The following is a 19,842-nucleotide window of genomic DNA, read 5'->3' as shown; positions in this document are numbered from 1 at the left end:
GCCAGACAGGAATGTACAATTGTTGTAATTCATCCATGCGTTCTCTAAATGTCTGCCATTGCCCATCCATAGTCAACCCCTTAAGTATCATTAGCCAATCTATCTTAGCCAATTCATGCCTCATACCTTCAAAGTTACCCTTCTTTAAGTTCTGGACCATGGTCTCTGAATTAACTGTTTCATTCCTATACCCATCTCTCCCATAATCCCTTTTTTAATCTCTCCAATCAGATGTTTTCTCCTCTAACAGCACCTAACTGCTAAAACCAAAATCACAAATAATATTCCCAATGACTTTGACCATGGCGTCATTATTCTTCCTTGTCCTCCTTAAACTCCCTGCAGCATTAACATGGTTGTCCACATTATCCCTCTCCAATGCCTCTCCTTTGTTATCCAGCTTGGTGGATGACCTTCACTTGATTCCACCCTTACCATTCTTAACATTACTAATGATCTCTCTTCCCATGCTCTGCACTATCACTTTGGGAGTCCCCTGAAGATCTATCCTTGAATCTCTCTTGTTCCTCATCTATATGCTCTCCCTTGGCTACATCATCCACAGACATGTGCCGATAATAATCGGAATTACGTGGCCACCACCTCCCTGTTGAGCACTCTACTGGCTTTTTGCTGCCAAACTGTTTGTCTTGGATGAGCCACAATTATTTCCAGCTAAACAATTGCAAGGCCAAATCATTTGTCTTTGGTCCCAATACAAACTCCGTACCCTTGCAACTGGCTCCATCCCCCTCCCCGTCCAATGTATCAGATTGACTCCGACTGTTCCCAACATCAGCATCCTATTCGACACCAAGCTGAGCTTCCAACTCCATATTCTCTCCATCAGAAAGATCACCTATTTCCACCTCTAACCTGAGAAAATTCTATTTATTTTAACCTTAACACAAAAAAAAGAACATAAGAACTTAAGAATTGGGAGCAGGAGTAGGTCATTCGGCCCCCCGACCCTGCTCCACCATTCAATAAGATCATGGCTGATCTTCTACCTCAGCTCCACTTTCCTGCACTATCCCCATATCCCTTGATTCCCTTACTATCCCAAAATCTATTGATCTCTGTCTTGAATATACTCAAAGACTGAGCCTCCACAGCCCTCTGGGGTAGAGAATTCCAAAGATTCAGCATCCTCTGAGTGAAGAAGTGTCTCCTTATCTCAGTCCTAAATGGTCGACCCCTTATTCTGAGACTGTGACCCCTGGTTCTAGACTCCCCAGCCACAGGAAACATCCTCCCTACATCTACCCTGTCATGCCCTGTAAGACTATATATGTTTCAAAGAGACCACCTTTCATTCTTCTAAACTCTGGAGAATATAGGCCTAGTCTACTCAATCTTTCCTCAGAGGACAATCCCCCTATCCCAGGAATCAGTCTGGTGAACCTTCGTTGCACTCCCTCTGTGGCAAGTATATCCTTCCTTAGGTAAGGAGACCAAAATTGTACACAATACTCCAGGTGCGGTCTCACCAGGGCTTTATATAATTGCAGTAAGATGTCTTTACTTTTATACTCAAATCCTCTTGTATTAAAAGCCACCATACCATTTGCTTTCTTAATTGCTTGCTGTACCTGCATCTTAGCGTTCAGTAATTTGTGTACAAGGACACCCAGGTCTCTCTGAACACCAACATTTCCCAATCTTTCACCGTTTAAAAAATACTTTGCTTTTCTATTTTTCCTACCAAAGTGGATAACTTCATATTTCTCCATGTTATTTTCCATTTGCCACGTTCTTGCCCATTCACTTAGCCTGTCTATATTCCCTTGAAGCCTCTTTGCATCCTCCTCACAATTTATATTCCCACCTAGCATTGTATCATCAGCAAACTTGGATATATTACATTTGGTCCCCTCATCCAAATCATTGATATAGATTGTGAATAGCTGGGGCCCAAGCACCGATCCTTACGGCATCCCACTAGTTACAGTCTGCCAACCCGAAAATGACCTGTTTATTCCTACTCTCTGTTTTCTGTCCGTTAACCAATCCTCAATTCATGCAAGTATATTCCTCCAATCCCATGAGCACTAATTTTGTTTAATAACCTCTTGTGTGGCACCATATCGAATGCCTTCTGAAAATCCAAATACAGCACATTCACTGCTTCCCCTTATCTATTCCAGTTAAAACCTCAAAGAACTCTTAACAGATTTGTCAAACATGATTTTCCTTTTATAAATCCGTATTGACTCTGCCCAATCCTATTATTATTTTCTAAGTGCCCTGTAACCATGTCTTTAATAATAGATTCTAGCATTTTCCCTATGACTAATGTCAGGCTAGCTGGTCTGCAGTTCCCCGTTTTCTCTCTCCCTTCTTTCTTAAATAGTGGGGTTACATTAGATACCTTCCAATCTATGAGAACCATTTTAGAATCTATGGAATTTTGGAAGATGACAACCAATGCATCCACTATGTCTATAGCCACCTCTTTCAAAACCTTAGCATCATTCACCTCTGGGTAAAGAAATTTCACCTCAAATCTCCTCTAAATCTATGCCCCTGGTTGTTGACCCCTCTGCTAAGGCAAATAAGTCCTTCCTATCCACTATCTAGGCCCTTCATAATTTTATAGACCTCAATAATGTCTCCTCTGTTTCAAAGGGAACAAACCCAGCTTACCCAAGCTTTCCTCATAGCTACCATTCTCCAGTCCAGGCAACATCCTCATGAATCTCCTCTGTACCCTCTCTCATGCAATCACATCTTTCCTGTAATGTGGTGACCAGAACTGCATGCAGTACCCTGTGGCTTAACTAGTGTTTCATACAGTTCAAGCATAACCTCCCTGCTCTTATATTCTATACCTTGGCTAATAAAGGTAAGTACCTTTCTTAACGACCTTATCTACCTGGCCTGCCACTTCAGGGATCTGTGGACATGCACTCCAAGGTCCCTTTGTTGCTTTACACTTCTGTGTCCTACCATTTATTGTGTATTCCCTTGCCTTATTAGCCCTCCCCAAATGCATTAACTCACACTTTTCCGGATTGAATTCCATTTGCCATTGTTCTGCCCACCTGACCAGTTGATTGATATCCTCCTGCAGTCTACAGCTTTCTTCTTCATTATCAACCACATAGTCGATTTTAGTATCACCTGCAAACTTCTCAATCATACCCCCAACATGCAAGTCTAAATCATTGATATATACCACAAAAGCAAGGGACCGAGTACTGAGCTCTGCGGAACCCCACAGGAAACATCCTTCTAGTCACAAAGACACCCATCAACCATTACCCTTTGCTTCCTGCCTCTGAGCCAATTTTGGATCCAACTTGCCACCTTGCCCTGGATCCCATGAGCTTTTACTTTAGTGCCCAATGTGCCATGTGAGACCTTATCAAAAGCTTTGCTAAAATCCATATACACTGCATCATATGCACTACCCTCATTGGACCTCCTTGTTACCTCCTCAAAAAATTCAATCGTTAGTCAGACACGACCTTCCCTTAACAAATCCATGCTGACTGTTCTTGATTAATCCGTGTCTTTCTAAATGAAGATTTATCCTGTCTCTCAGAATTTTTTCCAATAATTTTCCCACCACCAAAGTTAGGTTAACTAGCCTGTAATTACTCGGTCTATCCCTTTCTCCCTTTTTAAACAAAGGTACCATGTTAACAGTCCTCTAGTCCTCCAGTACCACACCTAAAGCCAGGGAGGATTGGAAAATGATGGTCAGTGCCTATACTATTTCCTCTATTGCTTCTCTTAACAGCCTGGGATACATTTCATCCAGGTTTAGGGATTTATCCACTTTCAAAGCTGCTAAATCCGTTAATACTTCCTCTCTTACTATGTTTATTTCAATTAATATTTCACACTCCTCCTCCCTGACAGCAGTGTATGCATCGCCCCTCTCTTTTGTGAAAACAGATGCAAACTATTCATTAAGAACCATACCTATGGCTTCCGCCTCCACACACACATTACCTTTATGGTCTCTAATAGGCCCTACTCTTTCTTTAGTTATTCTCTTGCTCTTAATGATCTATAAAACATCTTTGGGTTTTCCTTGATTTTACTTGTCAAAATGTTTTCATGCTCTCTCTTTGCTTTCCTAATTTCCTTTTTAATTGCACTTCTGCACTTTCTATATTCCTCTCGAGTTTCTGCAGTATTGAGCCCTCGATATCTGTCATTAGCCTCCCCTTTTTTCTTTATCCTACCCTGTAAGTCCCTTGACATCCAGGGGGTTCTAGATTTGTTGGTCCCAACCTTTTTCTTTAAGGGAACATACTTGCTCTGAACCCTCCGGATCTTCTCCTTGAATGCCTCCCACTGCTCTGACACCGATTTACCTTCAAGTAGCTGTTTCTCGTCTACTATAGCTAAATCACCTCTCAGCCGAGCAAAATTGGCTTTTCCCCCAATTGAGAACGTTTATTCCTGGTCTAATTTTGTCCTTTTCCAAAACTACCCTAAATCTAACTAAAATGCTCTCCCACTGATGCCCCTTCCACCTGCCCAGCTTCATTTCCTAAAACTAAATCCAGAACCGTCCCTTCCCTTGTTGGACTTGCTACATACTGGCTAAAAAAGTTATCCTGAGTGCATTTTAGGAATTCCGCACCCTCTACACCCTTCACATTAATTTTATCCCAGTTAATGGCCCAGATTTTCCCTGTTTTTCGGCACCCAGTGATATTTTTGGCGCTGAAGATCAGTTTGAAGATTCCCCAGTGTTGGGGTGCCGGCGTCTACTACCAACGGCAGAATGTTTGGCGCCAAACATTCTACCGCTGGGCTACCTACAAAGAAGGCTCCCGCACCATTTCTGGGCATAGGGCCAAGTTTCCCCCGAAAGGCATTTTTAGAACCAGTGCACAGACTCTACAAGCACCGTAGGAAAAACCCTTACCTTCACTTACAGAAACCTGCGCTAGCCCGCTCCTATCCCTGGCTGAATGGACTCCTTGACTCATAATTTAAGTTTTAGCAAAATTAAAAATGCCTCAGGAACTGTATGTAAGTACAAAAATGTCAAATCTAAACTTACCAAAAATGCTGCTCCTTCGATGTTGAGTGTAATACATAAGAACATAAGAATTAGGAACAGGAGTAGGCCATCTAGCCCCTCGAGCCTGCTCCGCCATTCAACAAGATCATGGCTGATCTGGCCATGGACTCAGCTCCACTTACCCGCCCTCTCCCCGTAACCCTTAATTCACTTATTGGTTAAAAATCTATCTATCTGTGACTTGAATACATTCAATGAGCTAGCCTCAACTGCTTCCTTGGGCAGAGAATTCCACAGATTCACAACCCTCTGGGAGAAGAAATTCCTTCTCAACTCAGTTTTAAATTGGCTCCCCCGTATTTTGAGGCTGTGCCCCCTAGTTCTAGTCTCCCCTACCAGTGGAAACAACCTCTCTGTCTCTATCTTGTCTATCCCTTTCATGATTTTAAATGTTTCTATAAGATCACCCCTCATCCTTCTGAACTCCAACGAGTAAAGACCCAGTCTACTCAATCTATCATCATACGGTAACCCCATCATCTCCGGAATCAGCCTAGTGAATTGTCTCTGTCCCCCCTCCAAAGCCAGTATATCCTTCCTTAAGTTAGGTGACCAAAATTGCACGCAGTACTCCAGGTGCGGCCTTACCAATACCCTATACAGTTGCAGCAAGACCTCCCTGCTTTTGTACTCCATCCCTCTCGCAATGAAGGCCAACATTCTATTTGCCTTCCTGATTACCTGCTGCACCTGCAAACTAACTTTTTTTTGGGATTCATGCACAAGGATACGCCGCCGCGGAGTGTCTGATTAAGGTTAACGGGTCCTTGACGGTGCCCCTTCGCTTTAGGAGAGGGGTGCGCCAGGGATGCCCCATGTCCGGCCAGTTATATGCCATCTGCGTGGAGCCTTTCCTGCGCCTCCTGCGGACGAGGTTGACGGGACTGGCTCTGCAAGGGCCGGGCGTGGAGGTCATCCTCTCGGCTTACGCCGATGACGTGCTCCTCGCGGTAGAGTATCCCGCTGACCTGCGGAGGATGCGTGAGTGCCAGGAGATTTACTCGGCCGCGTCCTCCGCCAGGATCAACTGGGAGAAATGTTCCGGACTCCTGGTAGGTCAGTGGCGGGTGGACTCCCTGCCGGAGGAGCTCAGGCCTTTTGCTTGGAGCACGACCCATCTCCTCTATCTGGGAGTCTACCTTAGCCCCGACGAGGAAGCCTGGCCGGCAAACTGGCAGGAGCTGGAGGCCAAGGTCGCCGCTCGCCTAGGGCGCTGGACAGGACTGCTCCGAGTGCTGTCCTACAGGGGTTGAGCGCTAGTCATAAACCAGCTGGTGGCCGCAATGTTGTGGTACCGGCTGGTCACTTTGACCCCTCCCCCTGCGTTTGTCGCCAAGATACAGAAGAAGCTGGTGGACTTCTTCTGGAACAACCGGAAGCACTGGGTCTCTGCCGCGGTCTTGAGTCTCCCGCTTGAGGAGGGTGGTCAGTCGTTGGTGTGCGTCAGCGCCCAGCTCGCGACTTTCCGTCTTCAGACCCTGCAGAGATACCTTTACGTCGAGCCCCCTCCTAGGTGGTGTGCTCTGGCAACGTATTTCTTCCGCCAGCAGCGCGACCTCAATTACGACACGCAGCTCCTGTTTGTGAACTTGGGGGGTGTCAGGACCGCCCTCCAGGAGCTGCCTGTCTTTTACAAGGAACTCATCAGGGTCTGGAACAAAGTCTCCACCAAGCGCAGCTCTCCGCCGGCTGGAGTGGCGGCTGTCCTGCAGGAGCCGCTGCTCGGGAATCCGTACCTCCACGACCGAGGTTTTATGTGGCGGTCGGAAGAGAGGGCTGTGGCTGGTGAGGTGACCAGGGTCAGGGACCTGCTCGATGGTGGAGGAGTGGGCTGGATGGCGCCAGGCATGCTGGCGCGGCGCCTAAATTCAGCCAATGTCCGCCACGCGGCCGAAGCCATCGAGTCGCTAAAAACAGCTTTGGGCCCTGACTCTGTTAGGTGCATCGAGGAGGCTCAAGCACGTGGGGAGATCCCGTCCGAACTGACCCCCGTCCGGACGGAATTCCTCAATTGGCGCCAAACCCCGGAACCTCCCTCGGGGGCCGGCGCCTCACAACTTGAGCCGCCTCGGGGAAATCCCCTCCGTGCCTTTCAGTTCCGCGCGGAGGGGTTTCCTGTACGGGCTGCTCCTGCACACTCTCAACTTTGCCATCCTCGCCGGCCATCCGGACATGCCATGGCGTACCATCTTGCCGTCCGGAGGAGGCGGGGGTCCCCAATGGAGGGCACTCTATGCGGGAGTCCTCCCACTATTCATCGGGGACTTGGCCTGGAGGGTGGTGCACGGAGCAGTGCCGTGCAACAAATTTTTAAGCCGGTTCACGGACTCCCAGGCCGCCTGCAATTTCTGCGGTCTGGAGGAGTCCGTGTTCCATGTTTTAATGAGTGCACGAGGTTTCAGCTCCTGTTTCATTATCTAAAGGGGCTGCACTTCAGTCCCACTCTCCTGATCTTTGGGCACCCTGTGCGGAGGGGAGCGGGTAGGTCCGAGGGCCTCCTCGTAGGACTGCTCCTGGGCACGGCCAAGGGTGCCATCAGCCGGTCCAGGCAGCGGGCGGTCGAGGGGGTCGTTCAACCTGACTGCCTGCCTCTCTTCCGCTCTTACATCCGGTCCAGGGTGTCCTTGGAGATGGAGCACGCGGTGTCCACCGGTTCGCTCGCGGCCTTCCGCGAGAGGTGGGCACCGGAGGGACTGGAGTGCATCATCACGCCCGGCAACCAAATTTTAATTTGATTTTACATTTTAAAGTTTAATTTGTTTTAATTGCCGGTGCTTTTAGTGTCCCCCTCCCCTTTTATAGGGGGCACTGGAGGAAAAAAAAAATGTGATTTTAGTGCCCCAAAAAAAAAACCCCAAAAAAAAGAAAAACACAAAAAAAAAACACAAAAGAGAAAAAAAAAGGGCCTTGTAAATGTCTGGTGTGTCATCCAGGTCGGGTGGCACGGATTAATGTTTTATGTTTTTCAGATAAACTCCAAAAAGAGTTTCATGCACAAGGACCCCCAGGTCCCTCTGCATCTCAGCATGTTGTAATTTCTCCCCTTTCAAATAATATTTCCTTTTACTGTTTTTTTTCCCCAAGGTGGATGACCTCACACTTTCCGACATTGTATTCCATCTGCCAAACCTTAGCCTATTCGCTTAGCCTATCCAAATCTCTTTGCAGCCTCTCTGTGTCCTCTACGCAACCCACTTTCGCACTAATGTTTGTGTCATCTGCAAATTTTGTTACACTACACTCTGTCCCCTCTTCCAGGTCATCTATGTATATTGTGAACAGTTGTGGTCCCAGTACCGATCCCTGTGGCACACCACTAACCACCGATTTCCAACCTGAAAAGGACCCATTTATCCCGACTCTCTGCTTTCTGTTCGCCAGCCAATTCTCTATCCATGCTAATACATTTCCTCTGACTCCGCATACCTCTATCTTCTGCAGTAATCAGGCCATACCATTGAAGACATTTTTTTTTACAATTTTTCCAGCATTGTCTCTGGTTCCAAAAATCTTCTAAGAAGGTTCCAACCAAGGCCGAAGGTCCTCCACCTACATGGCCCACTGCTAGCCCAGGCCGAAGATCCTCCACTCATGCGACCCGCTGCTATCCCAGGCCGAAGGTCTGCACACAAAAGACAGTGCAAGACACTCCAGGCTCATAGGGAAGCAGCAGTGATCTCTAATAAAGGTATAAAAAAATAATCCCACCACAAATCTGTTATGTTTTTATGGAGTATTGGAGTGCTTAGGTGGACATTACATTATGTTTATTAAATATTCCCACCACAAATCATTCATGTTTTAATTGAGTTTTGGAGTGTTGGAATGCTTAGGTGGACAATAATACGAAGTTGTTGATGGATCCAGACTGGGTCAGGGTCACTGATATATTCTCCATGGTCCTTTGATGCATGCATCAGTGACCCAGAACAAGGCAGGCTCCATGAACACCTTAGTACATGAACCTGCACATGTATCATTTAAACCAATCAGTTGCAAGGGGTGAGGCCATTTTACATGTTGAGTCCGGTTATCCTGTAATATGTATTAGTGTAGCATTAAAAAATGAAGTGCAGGAGTCAGGTTAAAAGTCCAAAATTAAAATGTTTATTAAACATTTGTACAGCACAGTTGTAATTAGCTTAATATTACTTACCTTTAAACCTTCAGAACTTTTAAAAACTTTATTCAAAACCATGGCAAACTTTAAAAAGAACAATTAACTAAAGCAACCAAAAAACAAACAAGCCATCTATCCTCCTCCTTAGCGATATGCGCCAATCCTGCCCCAGTAGATGCCGCTACCCCTACACGTGCCTGTAGTTGCAGACTTCTGCTTCCTTGTCCCCTGTACCCCCAGGTGTAATCTATTTCTTTTCCGGAACGGCGTTTCTTGCTGCTGGGTTACAACAGGGACAGAGCCAAAATGTGTCATTGTGGAATGCCTGAGTTCCTCTTCGTAGTCAACCTCAGCCTCAGGATCAACCTTTAATTTTGGTGCAGAGTAGAAAGCGTTCCTTGCATTAATGACATTCTGGGTGAGCCCCCCTATTGCCGATACTGCCTCGTTCAACCGTCCCGAAAGTCTTTCCACCTGCAATGACAGTCCCCCCAACTCTGCCCTCACCCTACCAAAGGCTTCCAGGAGCAATCAAGATTGCTGGATATTTTCCCCGCTCATCCCCACAAGATGTCCCATGTTCTCAGAGTCCAGTATTTCTGGATCAGGTCTGGAATTCGTCCCGGAAGACGTGTCGCAGGTGTGGCTTGCTGCGACACATTTGTACCCGCAGCCTCAGGTGTCATACCGAGAAAAGTCCTCTCGCTTGATTCGCTCATGAAAGGGTTTGGAATCGTCGAGGGATTCAGCATCTCCAAATCCAGGGTAACCATCTCGTCGTCTATGACTTCTTGCTGCCCATCATTCTCCTGAATTGGAATATCTGGCATGGCGGTTTCTTGAACATTCTCTCCTTCAACTTCAGGTGCACCTTTTGTCTCCTCCTGATGCTCAGCCTCTGCGAAAGAAAAATAGATGCTTGGTTAGCACCATTGAGGAAGGAGAAGCATAGGAAGCATACGCAGTATGTAAAATTTAGCCAACCCAGACTGTGCAATTTGCAGGGCTTACCCTCCAATGGAAAACTGGGCCCAGCTTCTGCGTTGATTGTTGGTCTTCTCCTGTGACATTTAATTATTGACGCTATCCTCTGCTCCATGGCTGTTAGGTGCAGCCTAGTTGGGGGACTTCCACTAGTTTGTGACCGTTCTCGGTTGATCTGTGACACCATCTTCTGCAAAGATGAAAATGGAACTTTTTAAGAGAGGGTCCTTCTGAACACACACGCACAAACACACATACGGATCACATTTACAGATGTTATTGCAGTGCATAAATATACATATATTTAAAAGCACAAATAAATGTAAGTTTAAGGTATTACTTAGAGTCACTGCTTGTCCGAGGTCCTGCCACTTCTTTTTCAGCTGCACACCGGTTCTCGGAGTCATGGGCATTCCATTAAACTCGACTGTGACCTGGTCCCAAACTTTTGCGAGTGCAGATGGTTTAAACTTATTTTTACCGAAGCTCCCCTTGTTCTCAAGAACTCCCCATCTACTCTCAATTAAGTCTACCAGGGGCTCAATTTCTTCCGTGAGAAATCTCTTTGCCCTTACGGTTTCCCCTTCTCCGTCTCTGGCCCTTTCGCCTTCTCTATGCCCTTCCATTGCAGCCATCTCGTGATCGAAGCTATACTTTCTACCTGTAAATCCACCTCTGCCACCAATGGATCCTCACACTTGCTGTTTTTTTAATACTTTGTACTGCACATGTGCATTGCGCAGTGGGTTTAAAAAAAATTAATGTTTTCTCTGCATGATGCACTTGCACGATTTGGTGCCTATTTTTTTTTCCAGCGCATGCACTGTGGTGTTTAGGCACACATTGGAGGCTCCACCCTGCGAGCTCAGATTGGGTAGCTCCAGCGCCAGAGGGTGCGCATGTGGTGAGAAAACTCTGCATTTTTATTTTCAGCGCTGAGAGGCTGAAAAAAACGGGCGTCCAGGTAAGTGAGCGCCATTTTTCGCCCCCACCCCCCCCCCCCCCAACGAGGATATTGGTCCTGGCTCTGTTGAGGTGCAACCCGTCTGGCTTGTACAGGTCCCACCTCGCCCAGAAACGATCCCAATGCCTCAGGAATCTACACCCATCCCTCCTGCACCATCCCTGCAGCCATGCATTCATCTGTCCTATCCTCCTAGTTCTGTACTCACTAACACGTGGCACCATGATAAATCTGGAGATTACTACCTTTAAGATCCTGCTTTTTAATCTCTCTCCTAACTCCCTAAAATCTGCCTGTAGGACCTCATCCCTCTTTCTACCTATGTCATTGGTATCGATATGGATCACAATTCTAGCTATTCACCCTCTCCCCCAAGAATGCCCTGCAGCCGTTCGGTAACATCCTTGACCCTGGCACCAGGGAGGCAACATACCATCCGGGAGTTACGCCTGCGGCCGCAGAAACACCTATCTGCTCCCCTAACTATCGAATCCCCTACCACTATTGTTCTTCCACTCTTCTTCCTCCCCCCTGTGCAGCTGAGCCACCTGTCTTCCGTGAAGACAGATACAAAGTATTTGTTTAATTTATCTGCCATTTCCTTATTCCCCATTATAATTTCTCCTGTCTCAACCTGTAAGGGACGCACATTTACTTTCGCTAATGTTCTTTTTACATACCTATAGAAGCTTTTACCGTCTGTTTTTATTCTCTCGCTAGTTTACTCTCATATTCTGTTTTCCCTTTCTTCATCAATTTCTTGGTCATCCTTTGCTGAATTCTAAAATCCTCCCAATCCTCAGGCTTATTGCTCTTTTTGGCAACATTACAAGCCTCTTCCTTTGATCTAATACTATCTTTAACTTCTCCTGTTCGACTTGGTTGGACCACTTTTCCTGTGGGGCTTTTGTGCCTTAAAGAAATGTATGTTTTTGTAAATGATGTATTAATTCTTTAAATGCTCGCCATTGCTTGTCTACCTTAGCCATCTTGCCCCTCATATCTATGTAATTTGCTTTGTTTAGATTCTAGTTTCGGATTTAATTAAATCACTTTCAAACTCAATATAAAATTCTATCATCTCTTCCCTAAAGGCCCCTTTACTACAAGGTTATTAATTAACACTTTCTCATTGTACAATACTAGATCTAAAATAGTCTGTTCCCTGGTTGGTTCCTCAACATACTGATCTAGAAAACCATCTTGTATACATCCCATGAATTCATCCTCCACACTATTACTGCATATTTGGTTTGCCCAGTCTATTTGTAGATTAAAGTCCCCCATGATTACTGTATTACCCTTGTTACATGCACCTCTAACTTCCTGATTGATACTGTGCCCTACATTACAACTACTGTTTGGGGGCCTATAAACAACTCCCACCAATGTTTTCTGCCCCTTGCTGTTCCTTAGCTCCACCAAAACTGATTCCACTTCTTGATTTTCTGAGCTGAGATCCTTTCTCTCTACTGTCTTTATCCCATCCTTTATTATCAGGGCTACCCCTCCTCCTTTTCCATTTTGCCTATCTCTTCTAAAAGTTACGTATCCTGGAATATTTAGTTCCTAACCTTGGTCATTTTTCAACCACGTCTCTGCAATGGGTTTGGGAAGGATTTGAAACATGAGTTGGAAGGGGGCTTGAAAAGTCAGTGGACCTCAAACTAGGGCATGGGAGAAGTGGAAAGATGCAAGGAAAGTAAGTCAGGTGCTCCAAGACTGGGGAGGTGGAGGGAAAATATGATTGTTGGGATTTGGGAAAAGAGATAAGAAAAAAACAGAAGGGGCACAGAAAGTGGAAAAGAAAGTGAAGCAGGTGGAAAGGTAAAGAAGATACAATACAAAAAAGAAGAGTAGTTGGAGAGGAGGAAGGAAAAAACTCGAAGGAAAAAGAAGACATAAAAAGAGGTGAAAGAATCTTCTGGAAACAAAGGCAATAATTTTTAAAGGACTGGGGAGGGTCCTGTGATTTTTGCTGGATAGGACATGAGTGCATTCCAGCAAGTGGAAATACAAATACAATTTCCATGTGAGAGATTCTGTGTTAATATCTATGCAGTGGCCCGCAGGGCGACCATGGTGTTTTCATCCTTTCAGCAGCCTAGATATGTGCTGGTGAGTAAGGCAGAGAAGAAGCCAGGTTCTGGATTGTCTAGTGCTTACTCAGTGCTGGAAGATGTGGCCTGGTGCTTTTTGTTAGAGCATATAGGTGTCCTGAAGCAACACAAGGGTCAGAACTACCCTGTCCCTACCGGAGACAGGTGAAAGATATGCCAGAGCTCACCAGTGTGGCACAGGCATTATGGTGACATGGCTGGGGTGCAGGGTGGCTGTTCATATATAGAATATAGAGAGAAAGTGCTTTAGTTTTGATTACTAAACCCTTTATTTTTTTTATCCAGGAGCAACATTGAGGGGCATTAAATAGCATCTTTTAAATTCTTGCAGGTTTGCTGACAGAAATCCAGTGTAAATCTAAACGTCTGCGGAAAAACACCAAACAAGTCATGGACCTTTTCTGCAGCATAAAGATGGAGGAAGATGGAGTTGACAGCAAACAGGTTTCATCTACAACCAAGGCCGGGAAGGTAAGACAATTTGGATTTAGTATGATAAAGATCTCATTGTGTGTATCTTGCTTTTAATGAAATTCTTTGTTTTAAAAATGCAATGACTTCATGGTAACGTATTTATCATGTTTATTTTTTTGTGGAGAGAGAGGAGCCTTCATTTTTCTCACAGTGGGCATCACACCTACATTTGTAAATATTTCTTGTGGGGCCCAACTGCTACTGCACAAAATTAAGATAGGGACTCTGACACCTCTGGAAGGTGCCAATCAATCATTGTACACAACTATTACCCTTTTGCGCATATTTTTTCATTGTGCCTTAGTTGCTTGGCACATTTTTCCAAGCAACTAAGGTGGAAGTGATGATCAAACACAGTTAATAGACGCTGAGGAGCTCCACTACTCTGAGGAGATTAATAAGTGGGGTAAACAGCCATAAATGGAGAGATTAGCATTGATTTCATAAGAGCCATCGACTGGCAGTGAACTACAGCTACCTCCTGCTGCCCTGTGCCTGTCTTCGGGAACCTCTTAGATGAAGTACCAGACTGGCTAATCATGTACAAAAGCCAGCCACTGCTAGAAAGAGAAGAACTGTGGTGGAAAGAATTAGATAGACAGTCAGAACTGCATGTATGTGCAATAAATACATTGGCTGCACATTATACTTTTGACAAAGCCCTTTTAAAATTACTGTGAGTTGAGGTTTTTGTTGTAGGGAGAATGATAGTGAGAGGGTCTCTGGGTGGATTCAGAATATGTTTTTCAACAGATGTCTTTAATCCAGAGAAAGGTCAAGAGGGAGAAATGGAATATAGGGGTTATACTAGGTAACATGATCATGAGAACCAGGCTGTTTGCAGTCTGAGTTCAACAATTTCAAATCATGACCACTGCACCATTTTTTTGGACAACAGGTTCTGGTAATGATTTTGCTGTTGCCATTTACAGCTACGCCAGACCAATCTTTTGTTTCTTTACTTGTTACATACTATCCCCTTTTGTCTTGCCCTGCCATCCCTTTTGTCATTTAATCACTCCTGCCTTCCACACTATCACAGACCTAGCCTTTGGTCTTTCCTCCCTCCTCTGCTTTCATGCCTCTGTACTTAACTTAAAGCATGTTACATCTTTAACTTTCTCCAGTTCTGACAAAAGGTAATCGACCTGAATCGTTAACTCTGTTTCTCTCTCCACAGATGTTGCCTGACCTGCTGAGTATTTCCAGCATTTTCTGCTTTTATTTCTGTTCGCAACCTTGGTGTCCAATTCAATTCTGAGCTGAGCTTCCAACCCCACAACCTCTCTATCATGAGGACCACCTTCTTCCATCTCCATAACATCACCTACCGCCACCCCTACTTCAACCCATCTGCTGCTGAAACCCTCATCTATGCTTTTGGCACTTCCAGAAATCGCTATTCCAGTGTTCTCCTGGCCGGCTTCCCATCTTGCACCCTATGCAAAGGGCCGTTCATCCAGTACTCTTATGTCCATATCCTATTCTGCACACAGTTCCGATCACACATTACCCGTCCTCGTAGACCTACACTGGCTCTCGGTCCTCCAACACCTTCAATTTAAACTTCTCATCCTTGTGTTATTATCTCTTCATGACCTTGCGCTTGCCTGTCTTTGTAACCTGCTCCAGCCCTACAACCTCCTCCCAAACTCTTTGTTTTTGTGACTTTGGCCTTGTGCATTCCACCTCTCTTTGCCCTACCATTGGCAGCCACCTCTCAGCTGCCTACGTCCCATGCTCTGGAATTCCCTTTCTGAACCTCTCTGCCTCTCTACCTCCCTCTCCTCCTTTAAGACCTTCCTTAAAAGCTACTTCTTCGACCAAACTTTTGGTCACCCCTCTTAAATATTTATTTCTTTTGGCTCAGCCTCCATTTTTAGATTATATCTCAGTGAAGCACTTAGGAACATTGTTCTACTATAAAGGTGCTATATAAATACATGCTGTTGTTGTTTCCAGGATGAGATTTCTCCAACAGCTTTGGCCTGACTGCCCTATAGTCTGTCTGAAGTCTTGTCTTGTTCATCTGATGTATCACCTACACCTCCTCCACTTCTTACTCCTCCAGGTGCTTGCCTTTTTCAATAGCTTGGTTATGGAGCACACAGAATCTTGTATACCTTCCCTGGATTATATTGCATGGCACCCCCCGCAATGCTCCAGGCATGGGAACCTCTGTTACAAAACATCAATGGTGCTCCCAATGGTCACTCTAGTGGAAGTATGAGCTTTATTATATCTTCGCTCCGCATCATTTCGCAGTGGTCTCATTAACCATGATGAGAGTGTGTAACCAAAGTCCCCTACTGGCCAACCCTTTGAACCTTGTCTTTCTTCAAACAAGGATGGGATGCTGAATTTTGTGTGGATGAAGGCAGTGTGCAGAATGCTCGGGACCCAGCATTTACTTGCATTATTTTGTGCTGATGATCATACACTAGCTGGGACAATAATGGAATAGTATCTACTTTTATTCATGCAAAAGAAACATTTTGTTACGTGGAACCCCGCAGGTCCATGTGGCTTGCATCAATCACACAAGAAACAAGCAATTTAAAATCACTTCGAGATAACCACTGTCTCACCATGATCAACACTATGGGAAAAATCTGTTGGTATATGTTAAAAAGGCAGACCTTTAAAATAAATAAATAAACAAATAAATACATTGGTACACTCATGAGACCTTAAAATAATGATGAAGCCAAAAAAAGGCATATGAGATACCTGTGTATTTTAATGCTTCCTTTGATTTTTCATTGGAGGGAATCTTAATACTTATGCATCACTGTGTGATTTGTGTTTATTTCCTGCCACCTCCACGGATTTCCAACCCACAGAATAAGTAAATTAGTGCTTCAAGGCATTTTGCCAGAGTACACTGGCAAATTACATCAACATGCACAGCAGATCTAACTCCATGCCTCACCACCGCGCATCTAGTTTAGATGGGGATTGATATAATTGGATCAACTGGAGTAGTCTGAGTAATTTTCTATTTTTTGTACAGATCCAGGAGAGAGTAGAGTTTACATTTGAGCAACAACAGCTCCTTGATTACATTGTGGAAGCTCATCACAAGTATCGAATACCCCAAGAAGCAGCAAGAAAATTTGTATGTACTGAGAAAACTTTTAAAACAACTTTACATTGCACTTAAATGTTATAACTACATAAATACCTTTATTTCAATAGAACCAAAGGTAATTTGGTCCATATTTATCTGATTCTACCCTCAGTCTAGCAGCAGTACTGTATTCCATGCTTTGGCTGTGTAAAAATGATATAAATTTAATCACAAAACAAATTAAATTATAGTAGACACCTATCCATAGTATAAGAGTCCATAAGTTTTTTCATACCATCATTTCAAAGAAACAAATTGATGTTTGGACTTTTACCCTTTTTTCTGTGCCTAACAGTCGATCTTTCACTGGTGATAATATCACATAATGTGCTTCTGCATGATCTCTGTATTGGCATATATCCTGAAAGATGACATGCTGGGGGTGGAAGATTGCTGAATAAAACGTAGTGTTCTTCCACTGCAAAATCATGGAATTCAGATTTCCTCTGTAGTACAGGGTGATCAGGATTTAAGATAGGTCCCACTGGTTATTGTAACACTTATGGGTATAAAATATTCAACACACATTATTTTCCTCTTATGGGTTTATGATGATCAACCAATTTTATTTTTAAAGAAACCTCTGTGTGCAGTTTCTGATATCACTATTCTTTATGATTCAGCTGCTGGAACTTGCAAATCCTGTGGAGGATTTTCTCCGTCTCTCAGAGAATGCCACACTACATGTTGAAGTATTAGTGGAGTTTACCAAAAGATTGCCAGGTGAGAAAAGTTCACATTTTCAGTGTTACACTGATTATACGATGGGAACAGGGCCTGCAAGTAAAGTTCCATCAGTCCAACACACAACAGCACTAAATCCAGAAATGCCCTATTTTTGTGGCAATAAAGTGATTACAGCCAACAACAAATCTCTTTAATATCTATCTACAGCAACTTGCAAACTTCGGACTGAGAGGTACAGTATAACCATCTGAGCCAAGCTGATATGTATCTTTCTTATCACACTTACATAAGAACATAAGAATTAGAAACAGGAGTAGGCCATCTAGCCCCTCGAGCCTGCTCCGCCATTCAACAAGATCATGGCTGATCTGGCCGTGGACTCAGCTCCACTTACCCGCCCGCTCCCCGTAACCCTTAATTCCCTTATTGGTTAAAAATCTATCTATCTGTGATTTGAATACATTCAATGAGCTAGCCTCAACTGCTTCCTTGGGCAGAGAATTCCACAGATTCACAACCCTTTGGGAGAAGAAATTCCCTCTCAACTCGGTTTTAAATTGGCTCCCCCATATTTTGATGCTGTGCCCTCTAGTTCTAGTCTCCCCGACCAGTGGAAACAACCTCTCTGCCTCTATCTTGTCTATCCCTTTCATTATTTTAAATGTTTCTATAAGATCACCCCTCATCCTTTTGAACTCCAACGAGTAAAGACCCAGTCTACTCAATCTATCATCATAAGGTAACCCCCTCATCTCTGGAATCAGCCGAGTGATTCGTCTCTATACCCGCTCCAAAGCTAGTATATCCTTCCTTAAGTAAGGTGACCAAAACTGCACGCAGTATTCCAGGTGCGGCCTCACCAATACCCTATACAGTTGCAGCAGGACCTCCCTGCTTTTGTACTCCATCCCTCTCGCAATGAAGGCCAACATTCCATTCGCCTTCCTGATTACCTGCTGCACCTGCAAATTAACTTTTTGGGATTCATGCACAAGGACCCCCAGGTCCCTCTGCACCGCAGCATGTTGTAATTTCTCCCCATTCAAATAATATTCCCTTTTACTGTTCTTTTTTCCAAGGTGGATGACCTCACACTTTCCGACATTGTATTCCATCTGCCAAACCTTAGCCCATTCGCTTAACCTATCTAAATCTCTTTGCAGCCTCTCTGTGTCCTCTACGCAACCCGCTTTCCCACTAATCTTTGTGTCATCTGCAAATTTTGTTACACTACACTCTGTCCCCTCTTCCAGGTCATCTATGTATATTGTAAACAGTTGTGGTCCCAGCACCGATCCCTGTGGCACACCACTAACCACTGATTTCCAACCTGAAAAGGACCCATTTATCCCAACTTTCTGCTTTCTGTTAGCCAGACAATTCTCTATCCATGCTAATGCATTTCCACTGACTCCGCCTACCTTTATCTTCTGCAGTAATCTTTTGTGTGGCACCTTATCGAATACCTTTTGGAAATCTAAATACACCACATCCATCGGTACACCTCTATCCACCATGCTCGTTATATCCTCAAAGAATTCCAGTAAATTAGTTAAACATGATTTCCCCTTCATGAATCCATGTTGCATTTGCTTGATTGCACTATTCCTGTCTAGATGTCCTGCTATTTCTTCCTTAATGATAGCTTCAAGCATTTTCCCCACTACAGATGTTAAACTAACCGGCCTCTAGTTACCTGCCTTTTGTCTGCCCCCTTTTTTAAACAGAGGCATCACAGTAGCTGCTTTCCAATCCACTGGTACCTCCCCAGAGTCCAGAGAATTTTGGTAGATTATAACAAATGCATCTGCTATAACTTCCGCCATCTCTTTTAATACCCTGGGATGCATTTCATCAGGACCAGGGGACTTGTCTACCTTGAGTCCCATTAGCCTGTCCAGCACTACCCCCCTAGTGATAGTGATTGTCTCAAGGTCCTCCCTTCCCACATTCCTGTGACCAGTAATTTTTGGCATGGTTTTTGTGTCTTCCACTGTGAAGACCGAAGCAAAATAATTGTTTAAGGTCTCAGCCATTTCCACATTTCCCATTATTAAATCCCCCTTCTCATCTTCTAAGGGACCAACATTTACTTTAGTCACTCTTTTCCGTTTTATATATCTGTAAAAGCTTTTTACTATCTGTTTTTATGTTTTGCGCAAGTTTACTTTCGTAATCTATCTTTCCTTTCTTGTCTATTATACTTCCCACACTGCATCTGCTGAAGTGTGCATCCTTCTGCTGTAATAGAATTATTTAGCTCCTTTGTTGTTGCAAATGATTTTTAAAAAGGTGCAGTTTTATTGTGTGGAAAAA

General features: G+C 44.4%; 1 protein-coding gene across 1 annotated transcript in view; it reads left to right on the top strand.

Annotated features, from left to right (window-relative positions):
- Nucleotides 1-19,842, top strand: part of LOC139228203 (bile acid receptor-like) — a 100,537-nt gene that overhangs the window by 43,538 nt on the left and 37,157 nt on the right. The window contains exons 4-6 of the mRNA XM_070859388.1: nt 13,567-13,706; nt 16,723-16,827; nt 17,463-17,562. Coding sequence (XP_070715489.1) covers nt 13,567-13,706; nt 16,723-16,827; nt 17,463-17,562 — 345 coding nt within the window. The remainder of the gene's footprint in view (nt 1-13,566; nt 13,707-16,722; nt 16,828-17,462; nt 17,563-19,842) is intronic.

The sequence above is a fragment of the Pristiophorus japonicus genome, chromosome 17 (assembly GCF_044704955.1).
Source record: "Pristiophorus japonicus isolate sPriJap1 chromosome 17, sPriJap1.hap1, whole genome shotgun sequence".
In the NCBI taxonomy this organism is placed as follows: domain Eukaryota; kingdom Metazoa; phylum Chordata; class Chondrichthyes; family Pristiophoridae; genus Pristiophorus; species Pristiophorus japonicus.
The sequence above is the reverse complement of the archived record's forward strand: the minus strand, read 5'-3'. Positions and strand labels throughout refer to the sequence as shown.